Source organism: Oryzias melastigma, linkage group LG11 (genome assembly GCF_002922805.2).
Source record: "Oryzias melastigma strain HK-1 linkage group LG11, ASM292280v2, whole genome shotgun sequence".
Classification (NCBI taxonomy): Eukaryota; Metazoa; Chordata; class Actinopteri; order Beloniformes; family Adrianichthyidae; genus Oryzias; species Oryzias melastigma.
The window spans coordinates 26,680,489-26,703,811 of NC_050522.1; the positions used below are offsets into that span (position 1 = coordinate 26,680,489).

General features: G+C 47.2%; 3 protein-coding genes across 3 annotated transcripts in view; all 3 read left to right on the top strand.

Moving 5' to 3' along the window:
* The window catches only part of pbxip1a (pre-B-cell leukemia homeobox interacting protein 1a), a 13,175-nt gene extending 1,073 nt beyond the window's left edge, over positions 1-12,102 (top strand). The window contains exons 3-10 of the mRNA XM_024298484.2: positions 2,434-2,518; positions 2,582-2,646; positions 3,095-3,683; positions 5,481-5,690; positions 8,034-8,077; positions 8,154-8,249; positions 8,323-8,503; positions 10,102-12,102. Coding sequence (XP_024154252.1) covers positions 2,434-2,518; positions 2,582-2,646; positions 3,095-3,683; positions 5,481-5,690; positions 8,034-8,077; positions 8,154-8,249; positions 8,323-8,503; positions 10,102-11,063 — 2,232 coding nt within the window. The 3' untranslated portion in view covers positions 11,064-12,102. The remainder of the gene's footprint in view (positions 1-2,433; positions 2,519-2,581; positions 2,647-3,094; positions 3,684-5,480; positions 5,691-8,033; positions 8,078-8,153; positions 8,250-8,322; positions 8,504-10,101) is intronic.
* A 2,703-nt stretch (positions 12,103-14,805) lies between these two features.
* s100a11 (S100 calcium binding protein A11) lies at positions 14,806-17,172 on the top strand. Its single transcript, XM_024298498.2, has 3 exons — positions 14,806-14,949; positions 15,010-15,140; positions 16,879-17,172. Exons 2-3 carry the CDS (start codon positions 15,012-15,014, stop codon positions 17,011-17,013), a joined length of 264 nt encoding a protein of 87 aa, XP_024154266.1. The 5' UTR covers positions 14,806-14,949; positions 15,010-15,011; the 3' UTR covers positions 17,014-17,172.
* A 1,358-nt stretch (positions 17,173-18,530) lies between these two features.
* On the top strand, positions 18,531-21,891 carry s100u (S100 calcium binding protein U). The gene is made up of 3 exons (XM_024298491.2): positions 18,531-18,687; positions 20,132-20,257; positions 20,405-21,891. The coding sequence occupies exons 2-3, from the start codon at positions 20,138-20,140 to the stop codon at positions 21,074-21,076; spliced, it is 792 nt and encodes a 263-aa protein (XP_024154259.1). The 5' UTR covers positions 18,531-18,687; positions 20,132-20,137; the 3' UTR covers positions 21,077-21,891.
* The last annotated feature ends 1,432 nt before the right edge of the window (positions 21,892-23,323 follow it).

The window sequence follows — 23,323 nt, forward strand, 5'->3', positions numbered from 1 at the left end:
GACACACAAACACACACCTGAGCACCTGCACACACAACTGGACACCTGTAGACGCACAAACACTCACCTGTAGACGCACAAACACACACCTGTAGACGCACAAACACACACCTGTAGATGCACAAACACACCTGAAGACGCATACCTGTGCACCTGCACACCCACCTGTGCACCTGTAGACACACACCTTTTTTACCTGCATCTGCACACAGAACAACCTGTTGAAATTCCACATGTTTGACATTTTTCCCTGTTATGAATTCAGAAGGAATGACTCCACATTCATATACTGGTAACAGTAAACCTTGAAGGTGATTTTCCTCTTGTGTTGTGTAACAGAAAATATATTAAAATGATAATTTTAATCATAAATAAGGATTCTGTTGTTTCAACCATAGATTTTACATTTAAAAATGAAATCGGGTTTCTTGATTCTGGAGGCTCTGGTCCGGCGGGGACGTTTGGACCCGTAGAACACGCGGAGTTAGTGGAATGCTGAGATGACACAAAGGTGAATGGTGTTCTGAAAGGACATTCTGACTCCAGACGTGTCATTGTGAAAAGTTCCTGAAGCTGATGCGAGGCGTGTTTGTGTGACATCACCGTCGGTCTGTCAGCATTTGTCACATTTTTCAGGGGAATTCTCAAAGTGCCTCAGCTGTCACATTCTCGGGATTCCTGCTGGATTCTGGGTTTCATTCAGGTTTTCATTCACGCCGCCGTCAGGTTGTAGTTCTGATGCCGTGAGCTCTGGATTCCTGGCGGGCCGGTTTGGGCCGCCGGTGGGCGGTTTCCGGTTTGTCTTCTGACAGACTCTTAGCTTTGTGATAGTGGTCACATCGTTCACAAGAAACATGGTGTCTGTAATACTTCTACTTCTGAAGTCAAAGTTATGTAAAGATGAAAGTGCCAGCTGTCGTGATGTCTAAATGTGTTCACCGACAGTTCTAGTACAGAAAATGCACTTTATTTTATTATATTTTTTTATTTCTTTTTATTTCATGAAATGTAGTTATGTAGTCCAATCAGGTTCATCTGAGAGTGAAGAAAAAACTCAATCGTACTTTCAGAAACGGTTTGAAGCTCAAACACTGTAAACTTGAAGGAAAATTTGACACAAAAAAAAAAGATTGTAAATAAAAAAAGATATATTTCTCTAGTGTTTGGTACATGAGTGACGTCGGGTCACGGAGGTTATGGTGAGGTCACGTTGGGGTCATCTGTCGTCTCTCTTCTAATGTACTGAACTTTGGAAAAACATCATCACTACCACTGACTGTATACAGAGAACTGGACTGAGTGACCCCGCCCCTCAGTATTCCAATCAGGAAGTGGCTCCAAGAAGCCAAAATCCCATGAAGTTCTATGTAGAAACAAACAGCTGTTGGTCAGTCATTCTATTGGTCAGAACAAACATTCTGGATCAGATAACTTTAACATCTTCATTTTTTCATCTATTTTTCTGTAGTTGAAGTTACAAACTGACCAATCAGATGAAAGTGGGTGGAGCCTGCTGGCATCCACAACCAACGTTCAAAACAATTGAAATATTCCGTTTATCCCGCTTTCAAGTGGTGGGGGTGTGGCCTTCCAACAAGCTCCCTCCTGATTGGGGAGAGTGGTTACCATAGAAACGATGGATACGTCCGAATTCCCTCCTACTCACTACATACTGTGTTCTAGTACTGTCTGAATCTACCATTCCAAAATCCACTAGAAATTTCCCAGAAGTCTTTGTGAAAAACTAGCGTTCATCTAGTTTACTACATTAGTGAATATAGACCACAATGCATTGCAGTCGAACAATTTCGAACAAAACAAGTCTTTAAATGAAACATTTGAATAAACATCCACATTTTTACCATCAGGACACAGTGGAGTCATAAATAAACGTCGTGAAATGTTCGTGTTTATTTAATTTTAACTTCGTGAAATCGATGTCATCATATCCAGCATTTAGAAAAACGAAAGAAAAGTAGTGATCATGGAGTCTGAATCACCTTTAGAATCCAGGGAACTATGTCGTTTTTTAGTAGTTAGGGTGGGAATTCGGACACAGCCCACGACTCAGATCGACGTCCGGTTCCAACATGGCGGCGTCCATATTGAGAAAAAATGGCGACTGAATCGACTTCATTTGGTTGGAGCCGGAATAAACCATTTCCTGGGGAGGGGAATACAAAATGAAAAACTTGATGATAAAAAGTAAATCTAATTAGTTCAGAAATTAAAGTTGTTTTTTTTCAAAATAAAATATGAAACTTTAAGAAAAAAAACTTAAAGCATTTCTATTAACTGACGTCATAAATTCTGTTTTCTAGCGTTCTTCTTATTAGTTTAAACAAGCATCAAACTAAAGACTAGTGACTCTAGAGCGTCAGGGTCTGCTTGTGTCACCGTTTCCAAACGGCTTCTGTTGACGTCTCTGCTCAGGAGGTCGCCATCGAGAATGTGGGGCCCGTGGACGACGGCACGGAGAGCCTGGGCGACGCCCCCAGTCTGTCTGAGGAAGTAGCAGGTATTCACCAACAAACGGGCCGGTTTAAACTGGATCTCTGTCTGAAAGCGCCTCTTCCTTCAGGAGCTGCTGAGTTCAAGCCGGCTGATGTTCCCGTTGAGACGGTGCTTTCTGAAGAAGGTCACCAGGTAGGCGACCCCTGAAGGTTTGGTCTGACGGGGGTGGGGGGTGGGGGGTATTCTTCATATCCAAGAACTCTCTGGAAGTTGGAACGTTTTAGTTCCGGAACCAAAACCACAAGAACTAAAGATCAGGAGGGAGATCCCTCTGCTGAAGGAGAGACGTTAGCCACACCCACTTTGAATGTTCAGCCAATCACATGGTAGAGTTTATATGAAAGTCAGACTAAAGTGATGTTTCTAAAAATCTACAAAAGCAAAATAATCAGTTTTCCTGTTTTCTGTGAAGAATTTATAAACCGAAATGTAAAAGTTCAGGTTTGTTTTCTCCAAATAATCCAGAGTTCTAATCAGTAAATGAAGAAGAAATGCTGTTTAACCAGAGTGGGCGGAGTCAAACACCTGAACTTCACCTGTAACAGCATGACCTCAGGTGATCTGTCTGCCCCCCCACCAGGTGTGTCAGGAGACCTCCCCCGAGTCCAGCGAGGGCCCCGTCCCGTCCAGCCCCGCCCGCATGAGCCCTCGCCCCGACACCCCCCTCGACCCCCCCGACCTGGACCTGGAGAGTCAGCCTCCGGTCATTCACGACATCGTCACCTCCTCCCCCAGCGACAACGAGCACCTGGGGGGCGTGTCTTTCGTCACCAACATTGATTTGAGCGCTCCGCTCCACGTTCCAGAGGTTGACATCTCTGAGGAGCTGTCTTTGGCTCCGCCCACAGCGGAAGGCCCGGCCCCGCCCGAGCTCGACACACCTGCTGATTCTGGTGAGGTCGGAGCCGAGTCTGACCCCCCCACAGAGACCCTCTCAGCCTCAGATTCCCCGTCCTCTGTGGAAGCTGGAAGCGGAGTGACTCCAGAACCAAAAGAATCTCCACGGTCTGACCCAGAACCCCCGCTGACGGAGCAGTCGGAGGATGGTCCGGCACCAGAAACCGTCGGTTCTGCTGAAGACGAGGAGGAGGAGGAGGAGGAGGAGGAGGAGGGGGCACCTCTAAAGCCAGAGGAGATGCCGGCTCAGGAGGAAGAAGAGGAGGATGAAGGTACGCAGCTACTTGATGAATTCTTCGTTTGAGTCGTGGTCGCATACGTGGTCCTGTATGGGGGGGTGACCCGTCCAGGTGGGGTTGGGTGGTTCTGGTCTGTGGAGGGTCATAGAGGAGTTCAGGTGTCTCGGTTCTCCTGTGCGACCACCGTGATGAACGTACCATTGTTGTGTGGTAAGAGCATCATGACGTGTTGGTGAGGATAACGGTTCCACAGACTTGTGGCGTTCAGGTGATGCTGTCGTACCGTGTCCTGACGCCACACTCGAGTCACTAGTAAGGTGTGAGTACTGACTCCTTACTGCTGCACGCACAGTGTTACAGCAATAACCGGATCTTTGTTCAGTCTGCTGGACTTGGGGGCGGAGTTAAAACATGAAACATCTGTAGGACACGCCTCCCTCTCACCTCCCTCCTCCTTACTGACCCTTACCTGTTGTAGGAACCTGTTGCCCGCAGCACGCCCATAGATAAAATGAACATCTTCTCTCTAAGGCTCACGGAGGATCTACCAACGGATCATGGTATCATGATAAATCCAGTTTGGGCCGGACCGGAATTCTGTCTTTCATGTATCGGAATAGAGCTGCGATGGGAAAAGTCTGGAGCGAGATTCAGCAGATTTACACGCTTTGACATTTCACAGAAACCGGCTCCAGCTGTACGTGGCAGACATGAACTGGTGTAAGGTTGGTTGATCAAACGTCACGCCTCTTTTCTTTTCTTTATTTGTTCTCCTTGTCCGGCCAGTATCACGTCCGGAACCGAACAACTTCCTTCTCTTTTTTATCTACAAATCCCCCCTCCAAACCATAACCATGGCAACCGTACAGAAATAAAATGTACTTTACAAAGAAAAATAAAATCTCATCTTACACTAGTAAACTGAAGAAGAAGCCCCTCCCTGTTTGTCCAGTGTGATGAACGCGTGTCAAAAGCCGGGTGTAAGTGTTGCTGTGTGTAATCCTGGGAATGCTGACGTGGATCGGATTTACAGATCCTAAACAGACTCCCATCTCGGAGCTTCAGGGTTTCCGGTGAACCAGCTTCTCGTTTCCGTCTGTCAGCTCCTGCTTCTGTCGTTCATCCTGAACCTCCAAAGTCTCAGAGATTTTCACTCCGAGTTCACTAATCGGATTTCTGGAGCTTTCTACCCGCCTCTCCCGGCGGGAAGTTGAGTGTTTGCAGAAACCAGAGCTGCCAGCAGGAATCTGGCTGGAGCCATTGTTAGAATGTTTTTCATTTGTGTCACGTAAGCTGCTGGCCCGCTCCCTGCTGAGAGGACCGGGAAACCCCGACGTCAAACCGCCACTCGACGATGGCGTCCGACTCTGAGCTTTTCCTGTTTTTATGAGGACGGTTTCTAAACCTCTGAAGGTGATTGATCGGAGTTCCCTTTAACCCACGTGTCAAAGTCAAGGCCCGGGGGCCGGATCCGGCCCTCCAGATCATTCTATTCTATTGTTATTAATGACCCGATGTTATCTTGTCCTCATTTCTAACTTGTATAATTTTGACAAAATATATTTTTATGGAGAGTAAAATATTAAAAGTTATTTAAGGTTTAGGTTGATTTATTTTGGAATAATATTCCTGAGTTTTATTATTCACGATTATGTTAAAAGTTCCAGTTTTAACGTTTTAAAAATGTAGTTTTATTGTCCCTTTAGGGTTTTAGGGCCCCTTGTGAGGCTGATTTTGACACTCCTCCTTCAGCCTGATTTAAACGTGGTTTCAGACTCACGCCATGTCGTCGTCGTGACTTCCCGCCGTTTCCACATCTTCTTCCCTCAGAGTCTACCAGCAGCTTCCACGACGGGCTGAGGAGGAGGAACGTGGCCTCCTTCGACGCCGCCCGACCGCGGACTTCAGACGAGGACGACGACGAGGAGGACGTGGAGGTGAAGCTGCCGGAGCGGGAGGAGGAAAAGCCCTGGCTCTCTGTGAACAAGTGCATTGTGGGAGCTCTGGTCCTCCTCTTCTTAGGTTCCCTTTTCCTCTCAGGTGAGTTCTCCTCACATAGAAGCTGCTTCTGCTTTCAAACTGTGATGACCACGAATCCATCCATTCAAAACATGTGGGCTCACAACTTTATTGTTCAAACTGTCGTTGACGGACAGCAGGTCTGATGGTTCTTAGCTCCACAAACGGGATTTAAAAGTAACTTTTATGTATCAGATGGTTCTGTTTATGTATTTATTTATTTAAATTGATGATGATTAAATCATTTTACATTCAGACTATTATTTATTATCTGCATCTCTGGAAACAAACACCTGAATTTACTCAAAAATGTCATCACAATGACATCAATCCCTTCATAACTGTGAGTTAATACATAATTAAGTATTAATTAATGAAGTGTTCACATCCTCTCTTATTCATTACTAAGTCTATTATTTAACTCATTAGTTAGATTGTTTAATGCTTTACAAGCAATAATAAAAAGTAATGCATTAACGTTCCTGTTAGAATGTTATTTATTATTTAATTAATGCTTAATTATGCATGAACTAACAATAACAAAGGGACCATTTTCATAAAGTGTTGCTGTTTCCTCCTCATGATCATTTTTATTATTTCATTCTTTAAAATACTCAAAAACCTTCGATATAAAACGATAAGAGTCGTGATCATGTTTTCTGGGATGGTTGATGACAGTGGAAGGACGTCTGGGCCTAAATCTGAGCTTTAGACCGTTATGGGATGTAAGAATAAAATCTAATTATTTAAAAAAACTATTTCAGGAAGATGTCAGAACCGAGTTTCAGCAGGTTTGTTTGGAATTGTCTAGAGAGAAAGAAAAAATGACTTAAGAATTCAAAAAACAAACTTGACCAAATTTGGATTTCATTTATTACCCTGTAAGTGCAGATGTGATTTAATATTAGGGGGATTTTGTTTGTCCTTAAACCTCGGCGGTCTCTGGAGGACGGTTCGTAACGGGCCGCTGATCAAGAAAAATGTTTATTCCTTTTTTCTATCTGATTCTGAAGGAAGTTTTATTTTGGAAAGCTACTGGATTCTCTATATCAGGGGTATTCAAGTCCAGGCCTCGAGGGCCGGTGTCCTACATGTTTTCCAACCAACCTTCCATTGAAGCTCCTTATTGGCTAAACATACCTGATCCTGGAAATTAGCAGCCAATAAGGAGCCTCAATGGAAGGTTGGTTGGAAAACATGTAGGACACCGGCCCTCGAGGCCTGGATTTGAATACCCCTGCTCTAAACCACGTCCCACTCGGTCACATGTCCAAAACCCTCCTGATACTTTGGTAAAGCGTCTGCGCTGACCGCTAAAATGAAACCCCAGAACTAGCAAACGTTTCTTTAGCTGAAAGAAGATGACGAGCCTTTCTCTGCATTTAACAGTCTTCACTGCAAATCTGGATTCATTTGTTCCCACAGACCATAATAATAATAATAATAATAATATTGCAGAATACTCAGCGACCGGCTGTTTAATGTCACAAGGATGCTGCCGTAAAGGTGGATTCACTTTTAGGAATGAGCGTTTTTATCTGTCTCCTTAGAAGCCGGACGGAGCTGAAGTTGGCGTCTGGATTTGATCTGTTTTAATGTTTTTTCAGGGTCCACTTTGACAGTTGTGGGCGAAGATAAAATCACATTACATGGTTTCTACATGAAATCTACCAAACAAGTAAAGTTTAAAGCAGCAGAAGAGGATGAAGAAAAACTTCAAAAGAGACTGACGGATAAATCAGACGCTGACTTCAGCCTCATCAGCTGATCAGCTTCAGCCTGAAAATGTTGAAGACTTCTGATGAAAACAGCAGGAAGAACTTCTGTACATTCTGGATTTACATATTTGTTTATTCCAGCATCAAAAACTAAACCGGATCTATTTTTCTCCTTTGGTTTCTCCTCTGAAACGGCGTTCGCCCTGACGCTCTTCACCTGTTGCTCCTTCCATCACCTGTCCTCCTGTGACGGTTGGTGCTGACGCCTCACGTCAGCTCCTTTGTTAGCATGACTCAGCAGTATCCCTGTGACCGTTTCAGGGTTTTGCTGACTCGGCTGCTCGGAGTCGCCGGGTTTCCTCTGTGAGCAGAACCAGCGGCGGCGATGGCGGGTTTTCGCCGGCGGCGGGGACTCAGTCGTCTGTCAGACTCACATCCATCCTGACAGCTGCTGCTGAAGGAGGCAGTTTACGTCCCAGAATGAGGATTTATGGCGTTTTTGTCGGATTTTCTGGGTTTCTGAGCATGAAAATGAACATTTAAGATATTTTTCAAAGATTGAAATGATAAAATGTTTCTAAAGTTCAGAGTCTGTCCTCCTGAGCGGTCAGCTGCGACCTCGCTCACACGTTTCCTTTTCTGACAGGTGACTTTGACGCCTCTGAGCTGAGCGACGGCGAGCACGTTCAGGTCTGTTCCTCTGACTGAAGATGGAACCTCCTCGCAGCTCAGACACAAACTGATCAATGTGGTTTCTCAAATCCAGGACTGGATCCGCCCAGATCCTCAGGATATGAAGACGCTGATGGATAAACTGCAGCAGGAAAACCAGGAAATCCGTCAGCTGGAGAACCAGCTGCAGGTCAGTACGGAGGCCCGTTAGGGTCAATCCTCCCAAAGAGAAGGTTGGCTAAAAAGCTCGTCTTGTTTTCCAGTCCAAGACGGAAGCGCTCGATTCCGAGATGCGAGCGGCGGCGGCGAGCGGGGACGAGAAAGGAAAGGCGGATCTAGAAGCGGAAAACGTGAAGTTGAAGGCGGAGCTTTCGTCTCTGCCGGAGCTGAAGAAGGAGGTGGAGCATCTGAGGGCGCGAGTGACGGAGCTCAGCCGGCTCTCCGGTACGTCTGAGCCGCTGATCCGGTTTGTTATCGGATCGCGGGAGAATCAGCTGGTGATCCGGTCTCGAATGTCAGAGGTGGAGAGTTGAGCCGCATGATTTGGACTCGAGTCATGAATTTGATGACCGTAGACTCGACTTGGACTTTCAAAGCTCTGAAACGTGACGCGACTTGGACATTAGTATAAGTAACTCGGGACTTGACTCAGACTTTGACTGCTTTTGACTTTGGACTTTTTAAATTGGGTCAACTTGGACTTGAGGACAAAGACTTGAGACTTACTTGTGAGTTGTTAGTCTTGACTTGTGACTGAACTTGGGACTTGTGGCTCGACTTGGGACTTGACTGATTTTGACAAGGGACTTAACTCTAACTTGAGTGCTTTTGACTTGAGACTTGACTCTGACTTGAGGACAAATACCTAAGACTTACTTGTGACTTGTTGGTCTTGACTTGTGACTCAACGTGGGACTTTACTGCTTTTGACGTGGGACTTGACAGCCTTTAAAATAGGACTTGACTTGAACTTGAGGAAAAAGACTTGAGACTTACTTGAGACTTGTTGGTCTTGACTAGTGACTCGACCTGGGACTTATTGGTCTTGACTTGTGACTCGACTTGACTGTTTTTGACTTGGGACTTGAATAGGACTTGAGGACAAAGACTTGAGACTTACTTGTGACTTGACTGTTTTTGACTTGGGACTTGACTCAGACTTGAGGATAAAGACTTGAGACTTGTTGGTCTTGACTATCAATCAATCAAACTTAATTTGTTGAGCGCTTTCTATGTACTTCTGTACAGCCGAAAGTGCTTTACAGGTTAAAAACGAGTTAAAAAGAAAAACATATTTCAGCAACAAACCACAAGACAGAAATCAGAAATATCACCTCATTAGGACAAGAACAGCATTATGTTAGAAACAAATAAAATCAAAACATTAATTAATCATAGGTTAAAACCAAGACTATCCAATTCATTAAAATAACAAAATATTAAAACAATATAAACTCTAGATGTTTAAAGTCATTAAAAGCTTTACTAAAAAGGTGCGTTTTTAAAAATCTCCACAGTAGTACAGGATCTCAGATCCTCAGGGAGGCTATTCCACAGGCGACGACCAAGACGCTGAAAAGAAGCCTCACCACAGGTCTTGGTCCGAGTTCTAGGGATGATTAACGTCGTAGAGTCTGAGGATCTGAGAGCTCTTGGTGGTTCATATGGACTAAGGAGATCTAGGAAATATAAAGAACCTGAACCATTAAGACATTTAAAAATTAAAAGAAGAATTTTAAAATCTATCCTAAAACTGACAGGACTAGTGACTGGACTTTGGATTTGATTGCTTTTGACTGGGGACTCGACTCAAACTTGAGGACAAAGACTTGAGACTTCCAAAACAATGACTTGGTCCCACCTCTGTCAAATGTCTGAGCCTATCACAGCCTCTGATTTGGACTCAACTTTACTGAAGTTTTCTCAGGTCTTGAGCTGCGAGTCGCTGCGAGTCGCTGAATGTTTTTACTTAACTTGGACCTTACTATTGAAGCCTTTTCATTTTCCTGCATGAATCCTTTGATCTTTGTGATCCTCCACAGCGGATGCTGCTCCTCCTGCTGCCGCTCCTTCCTCCTCTCAGTCGGATGACGTCGCTGCAGGAGAGCCGCTGACCGTCCAGGACCCCGGCGCCGGAGGAACGCTGAAAGACAAACTGAAGCGACAGAAAGTTCTGCTGATGGAGAGCAAGAGGAGGCTGGAGGGGATGAACAGAGACGGAGGAGACGGGAAGCGGCTCCAGGACGGCCTGGAGGAGATCCGCAGGAAACTGTCGGAACACGTGGAAAGTCTGGGAACGAAGAAACCGCAGGAGAACAAAGGAAGAAGATCTGACGGCCACAGGAAAGACGACAAGAAGGAGTGGAAGCACGGCAAGGAGGGAGGACGGAGGCAGGACAGGAAGGAGGACAGGAAGGAGGACAGGAAGGAGGACAGGAAGCCTCCGAAAGAGAACTCTCACAAGGAATCCTGGCGGAAGCACCAGGATGAGTGGGAGAGGAAGAAGGACGAGCGCCGCGTGGACCGAGAGGAGCGAAGGAGGGAAAAGCCGTGGCACCGCCGGCCCGAGAAGAGCCCCCACCATCCTCAGCAGCCCCCCCGACAGCACCACGGCGACTTCTGGAAGGACCAGGAGCTGAAGCTCCACCGCAACGTCCGCCCCCGGCTGGACTGCCGCTCGCTGGAGGACTGCGCCGCCCGGGAGGGGCTGTACCCGGTGGAGCTGCCGGAGTTTGAGGCGCTGCTGGAGGGATACCTGAGTAAGCTGGAGAAGTCCTCGGCCGAGAGCAAGAACGGCGTCCGGAGGCTGACGGCCGAGTTCTTCGAGGACGGCGTCTTCATCCACGACCGGGCGCTCTTCGGCAGCTTCGCCGAGGACGTGGCCGACGTCCTGGAGGACATGGTGGACCTGTTCGAGGCCGGCAGGAAGCACGACGACTCCCTGGAGGAGGAGATGGAGGAGTTTGAGCGGGAAGCCATGTGGAAGTTTGCCGCCACGGCCTGAAGACGCCGCGGCGCGGTTCCGTAGGACTTCTCTGCTCCTCTTTAGGGTTCTGGTAGCTTTTGGTACAGAATGTTCTCCACCTTCTTCCTTCATCCCGCAGGAAGGACGCACGCATTCTACGCTCATGTTTGCCGTTTTAGTTGTTCCTACCTCTCAGGCCACGCCCCCTGCAGTGTTGTAGTCCAGTGCATGTTTCGGTCTGTGATGTTCTCGTGAGTTCAGAGAAACGGTTCAAACTCGGCAGAGGAAACCAGTTATTCCATACAAACCCGGCTCTTCTGGAGGGACTTGAGCTGCAGAACCTCTGTGGTTCTGACGGCTCAGAGACCCTCACAGATCGCATCTTCTCTGCAGGTTTTGGGTTTGTGGGTCTGCAGACGCTGCAGCGTTTCATGACTGCTTCACCACTGCAGCACTTTTCCTGAAGCATTTCAGAAACCCGTTTGTCCCGGTTCGGTTCTGGACATTCTTCCAGAACGTTAGAGGTGAGGGATCAGATTTCATGAACGGATGGACCCTAAAAATCAGTCGATTTCTTTACCAATCAGTGTTTTTCCCGGTACGTAGTGGCTCCGGTTTGACCTGCATGACGCCGTTTAGGACTTTGTGAAATGGATTTTCAGACGTTCTGCTCCTAAACGGACCTGATGAAGCTCCTCCTCAGCTTCAGCCGCCCCCCCTGCCAGAACCAGAGGTCGTTTAGGATGAATGTTAATCGTTCTGGTTCTGTATCTAACAGCTGCTGTGCCTTTATGAGGAAGACTCCGGCGGTCGAAGACGCTCGTCTGGTTTCATTTGCTTTAGAGTTTCACTGCAGTTTGAGAGTTTACCAGAAGATTCTGGGACGGTGTCGGTCCATTCTCTGCTGGACGGAGCCATTCCAGAACCTTCTGAGCCCAAAGGCTTGAAGGAAATGTTTGGATCCGGAGTGGCAGCAGGAGCGCTCGGACCACCAGGATCCACTGAAGAATTGTTTTCTTTTCCTCCAGAATCTCCTGTTTTTAGGAAATAAATGTTCAATAAATTTTTCACCATCAAATCCGTTGTTTTGTGTTTGATTTTTATCCTTTGCATCAGAACCAACCTGGATCAGAAAAAATAAGAAACCTCATTGATATCCACAGGAAAGAGAGATCTTCTCCCAGGACGAACAGGAGATTTACCAGGACTGTTAAAGAAGAATAAGCTTTTCTAACTGTACAACTATGTAGAGTTCAGCCAGATAGGACTGGGGGATGGGTGGGTCCACAGCCAAGATGAGCCAGAGGTCAGGTCCACGACCACAACATCTGGATCTGCATGACCCAACATCTGGGTCTGCATGACACAACATCTAGATCCATATGACTCAACATTTGGGACCGCATGACTCAACATCTGGATCTGAATGACTCAACATCTGGGACCGCATGACCCAACATATGGGTCTGCATGACCCAAAAAACTGGGATCGCATCCCCCAACATCTAGGTCAAAATAACCCAACATCTGGATCTGTATGACCCCAACATCTGGGTCTGCATGACCCAACATCTGGGTCTGTATGACCCAACATCGGGATCCGCATGACCATACATCTGGATCCGCATGACTCAACATCTGGATCCGCATGACTCAACATCTGGGAACGCATGACCCAACTTTTGGATCTGAATGACCCAACATATGGGTCTGCATGACCCAAAAAGCTGGGACCGCATCCCCCAACATCTAGGTCAGAATAACCCAACATCTGGATCTGTATGACTCAACACCTGGGTCTGTATGACCCAACATATGGGTCTGCATGACCCAACATCTGGATTTGTATGACCCAACATATCGGTCTGCATGTCCCAAAAATCTAGGACCACATGACCCAACATCTGGGTCTGCATTACCCAACATCTGGATCTTCATGACCCAACATATGGGTCTGCATGACCCAACATCTGGATCTGTATGACCCAACATCTGGGTCCACATGACCCAACATATGGGTCTGCATTACCCAAAAATCTAGGACCGCATGCCCCAACATCTGGGTCCACATGACCCAGAGGCGAGGTCCACGCCGAAAGACAGGAACACAGACTATCCATCTGGAATCTGGAATCTCTCCCGCTCCCCCAGAGAGTAGTGGGAAAGAGGAACAACACGTGAATCACACTACACCAAACAGAAGCATAGAGAACAAAATGAACAATAGATTGTAAAGAACAGAAGGAATGAAAATAGAGGACAGATCTCCAGTGTACCATACTTTCCTCAACTTCTATCTTCTATTGGCCTACTAGCAACTAGTTGGTATTGAAATTGAATTCAAACATGTCAATGCTAAGTTGGGATGTTAGGGATGACCACAGGACTAACGGCTTGCCACCATTTTGTGGTAATGTGTGAAATTTAGTGGTTTTGGTTCAACATTTCACATTCATGCTTCCGGGTTAAGTCTGCGACCACAACCAAAGTCTCATTGACCTTTGGCGAGCCCACTAAAGTTTCCTGCTTGTTTTATATCAGAATCTAGTCACAAGTTCAAGCTGAACAAAACACATGATATGAACACATCAATAATGTGGGTGTGGCTAAGAAAAACTTCCGTTGCTAAGGAAATCCAAAGATTTACTTTTGTTGATTCTTCTAAAAATGAACTTGATCGGTTCGTCTCTTCCAGATGACCGAAACATCACATGGTTGCTATGGAGATAAAACCAAGAGAAAAACTGCTATTTTGAGAAAACATGTTTTTTCCATGAATCTGTCATGTGCAGCTCTGACCTGGGTGGTAAAAGGTCGAGAAAGGGGCCTGAGATAAATGCTGACCCAGTGATGGCGGATGGCGAGGGCAGGTAGTGTCTGCAGGTCATGTGAGGCCACTTGTAGATCACATTTTTTTTAGGTGTCCAAGTTTTCTGTACATCAAAATTTGTGTTCCAAGAAAAGCACACAACAAATAAAATTATTATAATTGATCCCTGTACAGCACGTGTCAAGGTCAAGGCCCGGATCCGGCCCTCCAGATCATTTTATTTTATTGTTATTAATGACCCGATGTTATCTTGAGCTCATTTCTAACTTGTAGAATTGTGACTAAATATATTTGTATTGAGAGTAAAATATTGAAAGTTATTTAAGATTTAGGTTGATTTATTCTGGAGTAATATTCCTGCCTTTTTATTATATTCATTATTATTTATGTTATTCATAATAATGTTAAAAAGTTACAGTTTTCAAGTTTTAAGAATGTAGTTTTAGTTTGTTCAATGAATGTTTGTCCTGCGATCTAAGGTGTGTTCTGGTCTTTGGCTCCTTGTGTGATCGAGTTTCTCACTCCTGATTCACACAGAAACCTCTGAGATGTTCATCCACACTGACATGGATGCTGAGCATAACAGCTCAACAACAAGTCCAGCGGCAGGAAAACTGCCAGAAGGCCACAAACATTCGTGGACACGTCAGCTGATAGTTCAGGTCTGAACACCTCCAGTTTTTACATTCGATGAGGTCCAACGTCAGAGCTGAGTTTCTCTGCTCACCAGGAGATGGCTGGAGGCGTGTCTTCGTCCCCGTGCAGCGCCGTTATTCGAGTCATGTTTTCTGTAAACGAATTACTGCTGCGGCGAGCTGGATTCCATCAGGCGGCCTGATGCTATCGCTGCAGCAGACACACTGAGACGCTTTTGTGCGACCATCATCAGGACGCGTTTGCCCTTTGTGGGTCGACGTGCAGCGTCCTGCTTTTGTGAGTGTGAGCACTTTTTCTGATGTAAACATGCCGCCTGAAGGATGGGGCGGGGGCGCTGAGGGTTTTCCGCTGATGTGTGCATCTGTGATGAAGTCGAGGCGCGTATATGTAGAGGTGTCGTCAGGCGGCTCCACACACCTGCTGGAGCCGACTGCAGAGGTAGGAGAGCAGCTTCTGCTCCGTCTGCAGGTCAGACGCTTCACCTTTCTGTCTGCGCAGGTATGGAGGCCGCCATCACCACCATCGTCAGCCAGTTCCAGGCGTACGCCGGGAGCGAGGGATGCTCCAGCACGCTCAGCAAAGACGAGTTCCAGAAGCTGGTGGCTTCACAGCTCCCAAACTTTGTGAAGGTGAGTTTCTGCTCCAACCTGTTCGTCTGCTGAGGACGCCGACCGTCATGATGGAAAACAAACCAACGAAAGAGAATTTGAGGTTTTTTACTGTCAAATAGAAATCAAGAATTTAAAAATGTGACTTTTTTTTGGAGAGTTTTGGTTCTGAATGACAAGTTTAAGCCTCAAAGACGAGGTTTTGTTTTGAACATTTTCTAGTTTGAATCTTCAAGGTTTCAGTTTTAGTATGTTTGCAGTCGGAGCACAGACGAGAAGAGGACTCTGGAGCAGGAAGTAGATCCGTGAGGATGAAGAGAAGAAAGGCAGGGCTTACCTGTGGAGGTCTGGAAGAGGTCAGGAGAGGGAGGAGAAGAGGAACTGCAGCTGAGGAGTCTCAGCGGACAGAGCGGTGGAAGCTCGACTGAGGTCACAGGTCAACATCTGTTACCAACAGCCTGGTTTCACGCAGACAAAGAGAACCACAGACGTCTGAGATTCTTCGAATGTTGGAGGTCACGGATGGGAGCTGGGAGACGTTCTGTAGGTGTTAGGAGGTGTTCCAGGTGGAGGCGGGACTCCAGGAGCTTTCAGTTTCTTCATGTTTCTGTGGTGATGAGCTGATGAGGTCAGAAAGGAATCTCTGTGGATCGAGATGTTTGCAGATGACACTGTGGTCTATAGTGAGAGCGGAGCAGGCGGAGGAAGCTTTGAGGTTTGACCAAAGCAGAGGTGTAGAAGACGATAGTGAGAGCAGCCGTGTGGTTGGTGCAGAGACCGGAGGCGGGGCTGGAGTCAGCAGAGATCAAGATGCTAGCAGGATGGATCAGGAATGAGGATCAGATGATCTGGATTTTTGAGAGGAGGAGCAGGGATAATGTTGGGAAAAGGGGTTGGAGCATTGACTGTATAAGTAGGAACTGGACGGAGCAACCCCTCCCTTCTTGTGTTCCAAACAGGAAGTACCTGCTGGTTGAAAGAAGGTCAAAGTCCCATTGACTTCTATTTAGAATCAGACGGTTATTTCTCAGTCATTTTATCAGAATAATCATTCTTCCTCTGATATTTTCTTCTTAAAATCTTCTTTCTAATCCTATTTTTTAAAGAATTTTTCTTTATCACAAGTTATTCAAGTTATAAACGGACCAATCAGATGCCTCAGTAAAAGCATGTGACTCCTTCTGGCTCCGCCTCAATGACAGATTTCCCTGAGCCACTTCAGTGGGAGGGGCGTGGCCTTTGAACAAGCCTGAAGAATCTCACTCCTGATTGGTTGACAGTAGTTCCTCTAAAAACGTGACTCAGACTGACTCGGACTAATCACTGCCGAACGGTTGTAAAATGGCGGTAGACGTATCAGGAAGTGACGGCGAAGGACCTGAAGACTTGCTATGTCCAGTTCTTGTTTATACAGTCAATGGGTTGGAGGAGGTTCATGGAGAAGGAGGGTCGTTTGCTGTGGCGCCCCCTAGATCCAGCAGCTGGGATACAAATCAGTCATTTTCAGTTTCCTACATTAATATTTTATTTAAAGTGTTAAAATGTTTAATTTAAAGAAGAAGATTAAAACAGACGTATATTTACCTGTTATAACTCTCACCTGCACATTAACCTGTTGATTAAACCATAAATCATCACAGAATCATTTGACTTTTGAAGTGTGTAATACCTCTGTTAACCAATAGGGGGCAGAACTTTCTTTCCTTCCAGCTGGTATTCTGCAGCCTGATCCTTGTCTCTTCTCTGACCCCGCCCCCAGAACGCCAGTGACCCCGGCGTGATCGACCAGCTCATGAGCTCCATAGACGAGAACAACGACGGCGAGCTGACCTTCTCCGAGTTCTGGCAGCTGATCGGTAAACTGGCGAGCAGACAGGGAGGCTTCAGCCAGTAGAGCTGCAGGATCTGGTCGTGCAACATCCGGCGGCTGTAGACACACGCCGTCTGAATTCCGCCTGCGTGTGCGGCAGATGTGTGACTCCGTCAATAACCGTTTGTTGAATGTCTGGAACTCTGAATTAAAGACTCGACTGCGTTGCAGCTTCAACCTCCAGCAGCGTCCTGTCATTCATTCACCGCCTCACATGACCCTGTAGCCCTCATGAAGGCTGCGCCACCGCAGACGACTGCAGACGCAGTCACTGCGTCTGCAGGTTTATGACAAATGTATGCAGGAAACGCACAAATCAAGAGGTTTCTGATTCCTAACATGATCATTTTCATGACCTCTGCTGTTGAGGTCACCTTGACTGTGGAACAACCCCCCTACCCCCCACCCCCATTTCATGGCCCATAGACTTGTTTTTATCCTGGAGAAGAGAAAAACCTCCTCCTGACTTCGGTGGTTCAGATCCTTCCACCGCCAAGCAGACGTGACCTTTGCACCTGGAGGTGGCGGCGTGGGAGGCCATTGAGTCAGACTGTGGCGTTCAGGGCTGCCGGTTTGCACGCCGTCTACCAGCCCTCCAGAGCGTCTGGAGATAACCAGGAGCATTTTTCTTCTTCTTGCAGAAGAAAGGCGGAGTGATACGATCAGTTTTACTACAGGCAAAGAATCCGGACGGACGACGTTTGCTTCATGAAGTTCTGCTGAAGCTGATGAAACTCTGCCCCTCCCTGCCCCCCCAGCGGGTTTTACAGCTGTCTAAACGCCCCTTCAGAGGCAAATTAAAACATGTTATTTTGGAAATGACTGTAGCAAAGTTAAAACTATGAAACTACTTTTTCTAACAAAAAAGTTCTATTTGTGTTTTCAGTTTGATTCAAATGTTCTGACAGTTCAGGAATCCAAACGGGATCTCTCCTGAACCTGAACATCTCTGCTTTTACCTACAGAGGACATATGAGCTTTTCCATGATACCAAATGTGAAGAGGTGCACTCTGGGAAATGTAGTTTTAGTGGATTTTCTTAAATAGTTTTTTTTTCTGGCAGTCAGGGTGTTATTGACATCAAAACAAACTTGAAACATAAAAAAATAATATTTACAAATACAAACATGAAGCAACATAAACGTATAAATGTTTTATTATAAATCTCATTTCACAACTTAGAACATTTACAGAGAATTTTCCTCTAAATCCGGTAATAGACGATAAAGTTTCCTCTTTTGTGTTTTTATACAGTTGAGAAACTTTAAAAAGTGATCAATCACAGTGACACCCCCCCACCACCACCACCCCCGCTCCGGTTCGGTTCGCGTGAAACGCCACAAATCCCCGCACGACGTGACCGAACCGACACGATCCGAAGATGTTTCCACAAACGCAAAAAGAATCCGCGTTTTTACGCACTTTCCCTCCCGCTCAGCGCCGCTCCGCGCCGCGCGCCTCGGCATTCCCGGTTCTCCGTCGCGCTCTTCCAGGTACCCGCCCTTTGACTCGCGAGGGGGAAACTTTAAGGACAGGGAGAGAGAAAAAAAAAACACCAAATCACGGAAGAGCTTCTTTGGTCCTACTCGTTTGGCGAGTTCTGCGGGGCGTCGCGCGGCGCAGAAAAAGGCGGAGAAGAGAACGGGACGCAGAGTTTGCGCGCATTTCTCCCATTCGTCCTGTCCTGCAGAGTTAACGGTAAGTTCTCAGACTTTTCTTGGCGCGAGCGGCGCGTGGATTTTGCCACGTTTTGAGCTTTGACAGAGCCGTCCCATGAAACGTCGCGGCTGCGGGTCTGGGGGCGCAGCGTCCCGCTTCAGGGTCTCTGGAAAACCCGCTTTTACTTCTGGGTTTTGGTTCTTCCCGCTTCTCCTCCTCACTTTCCAGCAAAGAGCCTTCATGCTGGAGTGCAGGTGAGCCTGGCAAAGCCTTAAGGTGACTTCAGGTGACGCGGGAGCTCCGCGCGCCACCTCCCAGGGGAATCCAAGCTGTGCGTAAAGGCGCATTTTGGAGAGGAAATGTGTTGTTTTTTCTGTGAAGAAGCCGAGCAGAGCCCCACTCCGCTTTAGCTTGATGCCTCCTCAGAGAGGGTGACAGCCAGCCCGCAAGCTGCCCTGATCCTGGTCTGATCCTGGTCTGATCCTGTGCCAAACACAGCAGGAGAAGCGGATCTGCCACGATCCGGCTTGTTCATCCGTGAATATTTCATGGCGCTCTCGCGTGGTGTCGGCATTACCGAGCGCGCTCACCGGATCACATTCGGCCCTCCTGGAAACGCAACCCGCCGCAGAAACGGGAGACCGTTGGTTGTGGGCCCGTGCCTTTAATTATTTGCGCAGCTGTTTTTTTTTTTTTTTTTGGTGCAAACGTGTCCCGGATCAGAGCACAGCGGGACCGGAGCGGAGAGCGGGTTTCTGCCCCCAGGCCTCTGAGCTCTGAGACTTGGGTGTGTCAGCAGCAGGAAGAAGTCCCTAAACTTCCAGCTGTTTGTTTGGAGTCAACAACACCTGAGTAAAGTTCAGAGTCAGAGAAAGCGCGCGGGCTGATGAGGTGTCGGCTCAGTGGAGCTTGAACGTCTTCTGTCACTCTATAGGCGCGAGCCTCTAATGATGTGCACATTAACGTGACAGTTGGACTGTAATGAGGCTCATGTTTGGGCCACTTCCTCTGGAACCAGGCGGACTTCTTCAAACCAACAGCATGTTCCCTCATCTACCTGTTTACCACTTCTGTGGTTGTCACCTGAACTTTGCTGTGGGGCAAACGTGCTCGGCCTGTAAATTCCTGTCTGAGTGATCTGCACAAACAGCAATGAAAGGAATTCCTGCAAACGTGTCGCTGGCGCTCAGCGACGTCTGTGGTTTATCTGTGCATCAGGTTGTTCACGGAGGAGTGTCCGCTCACACGTTGGCGGATCCTGAGGGACAGACATGAGAGCAGGTAGTCCCTCAGGTAATCCGAAGCCGCTCCTCTTTGCCGCTTCAGTGGATCAGATGACCTATCAAAGATCAGAACTGATCAAAGATCCGCTGGCGCCCTCTTCACCTGTCTCACGTCACCGTCCCTCACAGATCCTGAAACGAAAAGCCTCCAGAGTCTCCTCTTCCACCACATGTCACATCTCTGTGTCTGATGTTTGCAGAGACTCATGGAGGCCGCACTGCAGAACATAGTCCAGGTCTACCTGAAGTCCTCCAAGGGGAAGGAGTACCTGGGAAGGAAAGAATTCCAGACGCTGGTCTCTTCCCAGTTCAGCAACGTCCTGACGGTTAGGAAAACTTTAACATCTTATTGCATAACTGCACACTGCGACCTCTGACCTCCCGTTACTGCATGTTGAGTTTATGATCATTTGCACCTTCAATCAAAAACAGACTTTGATTCTCTGACGGTCGATGCTCCTGGTTCTGTTTAGGGAGCGGACAACAACGAGGCCATCGATAACTTGAGCAAAGATCTGGACCCGGACGGCAAAGTGGGCTTTGACGACTACATGCAGCTGGTGGGGTACCTGGCCGACTGCGTCAGCAAGCAGCGCATGCTGGAGAAAGAGGCGTCTGCCAACAACACCGCGTCCGAACAAGAACCGCAGAGCGCCGCCAAGGACGACGGGCAGAAGGCAGAGCCCGCCGCCAAGCCCAAGGAGGAGGTCAAGATTGAGCCGGCGGCGGCGGGAGTCAAGGTAAACGCAGAACCAAAGGTGGAGGTGAAGGCAGAGGGGGAGGCCAAGCCGGAAGCCAAGGTGGAGGCAGCTGCAACTGCAGCTGCGACTGCGACTGCGGCTGCGACCGCGGCTGCAGCTGCGACTCCAACTGTGGTTGCAGCTGGAACTCCGACTGCCGCTGCAGCTGGAACTCCGACTGTGACCGTGGCTGCAGCTGCACCAAAGGTGGAGGAGAATAAAGCAGACAAAGCAGAAGAAACAGCGGCGGCAGCGGTGAAGCCAGCAGCAGCGGTGGAGCCAGCAGCGGCGGTGGAGCCAGCGGCGGTAGAGCCAGCAGCGGCGGTGGAGCCGGCGGCGGTGGAGGAGAAACCAGCTTCTGCGAAGGAAGACACGGAGAAGAAGACGGATGAAGCAGCCTCATAGAGACAGACAAACATGTGACACTGATGCCAAAACAAGCCGCCATTTTTAAGGTTAAAACCCCAAATTCTTCTCTTTCAAACTCTGGACGAACTCCCGATCCCGATTCCTTGCACTGCCGGTTCTGATCCTGTGTACGATTGGCCTCATTGTGATGCTGCTGTGCCACAGCGTGCAGCCCCTTCGCCTGAGAAAAGCCAAACTTTATCAGCCCCTCACCATCAAGCTTCCTCCGCCGTGCCCTCTGCAGGGCACAGAGGAATGAAAGGAAAAATAACACATTTCTAAAGCCTTAAAATCTGATTAAACTAGATCCAAATCTCTCAAAACATTCCTTTAGTCCTTGTATCCCAGTCACACACTAACGTCTGCCTCTCCTAACTCACAGCTGTGGGTCTTTTAGCCTCAGAATCAAACTGTGTTTTCCTGCTAAAGCTGTCCTCATCTTCCTCATCTTCCTCATCTTCCTCACTCTTGGTGTCGGCAGCCGACGGTTCGGCTGGAACCTTTGCTTAAATAATGAAGATTCAGGGATGGAATTTACACCCAAACCACCATGTGAGCCAAAACCACAGAGCGTCTCCGTCCTGAAGGACAGACGGGTGTCGAGAGGGCGGGGCAGGAAACACACTCTAGTGGAAATGTGTCTGTGTCTCTGCAGATCCTGCAGGAGTCGATCTAGATCAGGAATCTGTAACCTGCAGCTCCAGATCCACATGTGGATCCTTGATCTCTCCATGGAGGATCCTCGGCCAAACAGAAGATAAGTCATAGAGACCCACCCTCCCCCGAACCAGAACCCCCTAAAGAAAACAAACAAACAAAGCCCACAAACTAAGACTACCAAACTAAAAGAACAAAACCCAGCAGGGTAAGGCTGCTGAGGACAAAGAGGAGAAAATGAACAAAATCAAATAAATAAATAAATATAATAAAATAGCAATTTTTTGAAAGAAATTATTCCTTAATTAGCATTTGTTTTATTTAATCCAGAATGAACAGAATTTATATGAAAACCAAAACTTTGGTAAAAAAGTTTGATCTTTTATGAGTTAAAAGCACATATTATCTAATGCTGCACAACATTAGCTGCACCGAGATGATCCGGTTTGGCACAGAGAGTCTTTTATTTTGAAAATAAGAAAAAATCCCATTTGGATAGATGTTAGGTTCTTTTTATATTTTTGCTTTTGTTCGTGCCAAAAAACAGACATAATTCATATTTATTATTAAAAAAAAAGGTGATGAAATCCAAATTTCCTACAGGCTACGGTGAGACGATGCGGTTCCTTTCAGGTTCTGATCAGTAGAAAACGAGCCAAATGGACCTTTTACTGTGAAAGGTTGCCGACTCCTGATCTGGACGATCTCTGCAGCAGAAACTCGACCTCCTTCTTTTTAAAGCTGTTCTTCAAACTGCTGTTTGCTGGTTTCCTCCTCACCTGTTCGGGCTTTTACTGGGGCCACGCCCTCCCCGGGCTCACCTGTAACTGGATCTGTGGGCTTTAGGGGTTTTCAGAGGAACACACCCAGACGCACAAAGAACGACATGACAGTGATCCTGCTGAGACGCAGAGAAAACCTCCCAACGTTTGATTTCTGTCTGCATCAAACCTGATGTTGTTTGAACCACTATAGATCCGTTTATAATAGAACCTTTCATTCTAAATGACCTCTGCACGAGACGCTGCTGCCCGGCAGGGACGATTCAGGCGGTTGCAGGTTGCTCAACGCCTCAGCACCTGGAACTCCAAGACAAATAGGGCGGGTCATGTGACCACTCCGCTTCCCCGTGACACACCTCTCTGTAAATACTCTCCTCTCTGCTTTTTCCACTTTACTAACACGTACGGCCTTCTCTGAATATATGATCCTTATAAATGATAACTTTTGTGTTTGGTACTTCCTGTGAACACCTGAGACACCTGAGCCTCTTAATGTGTAGCAGCAGATCTAGCAGATGTACATCTATATCCAAACAGACGTCTTTATGACCAAGAAAACGATCCAATTTCCCCAGAAATCGAATCTAGAAACTCTCTAGATCTGAACGTCTGACATCACCAGACGCCAGCGTGGAATCATTCCCAGAATGCTGTTTGTCTGATCCTCAGCTGGACTCAGAGTTACTCTGTCGTCATGGTAACGCTCATACGCTGTCTCCATGTTAATCCCTGTTATTCCTATTACAGAATAAAACTGTGAAAATGTGCTTCAGCGTCCGTCTGAGTCTGTTGGGTATCTGAGTGT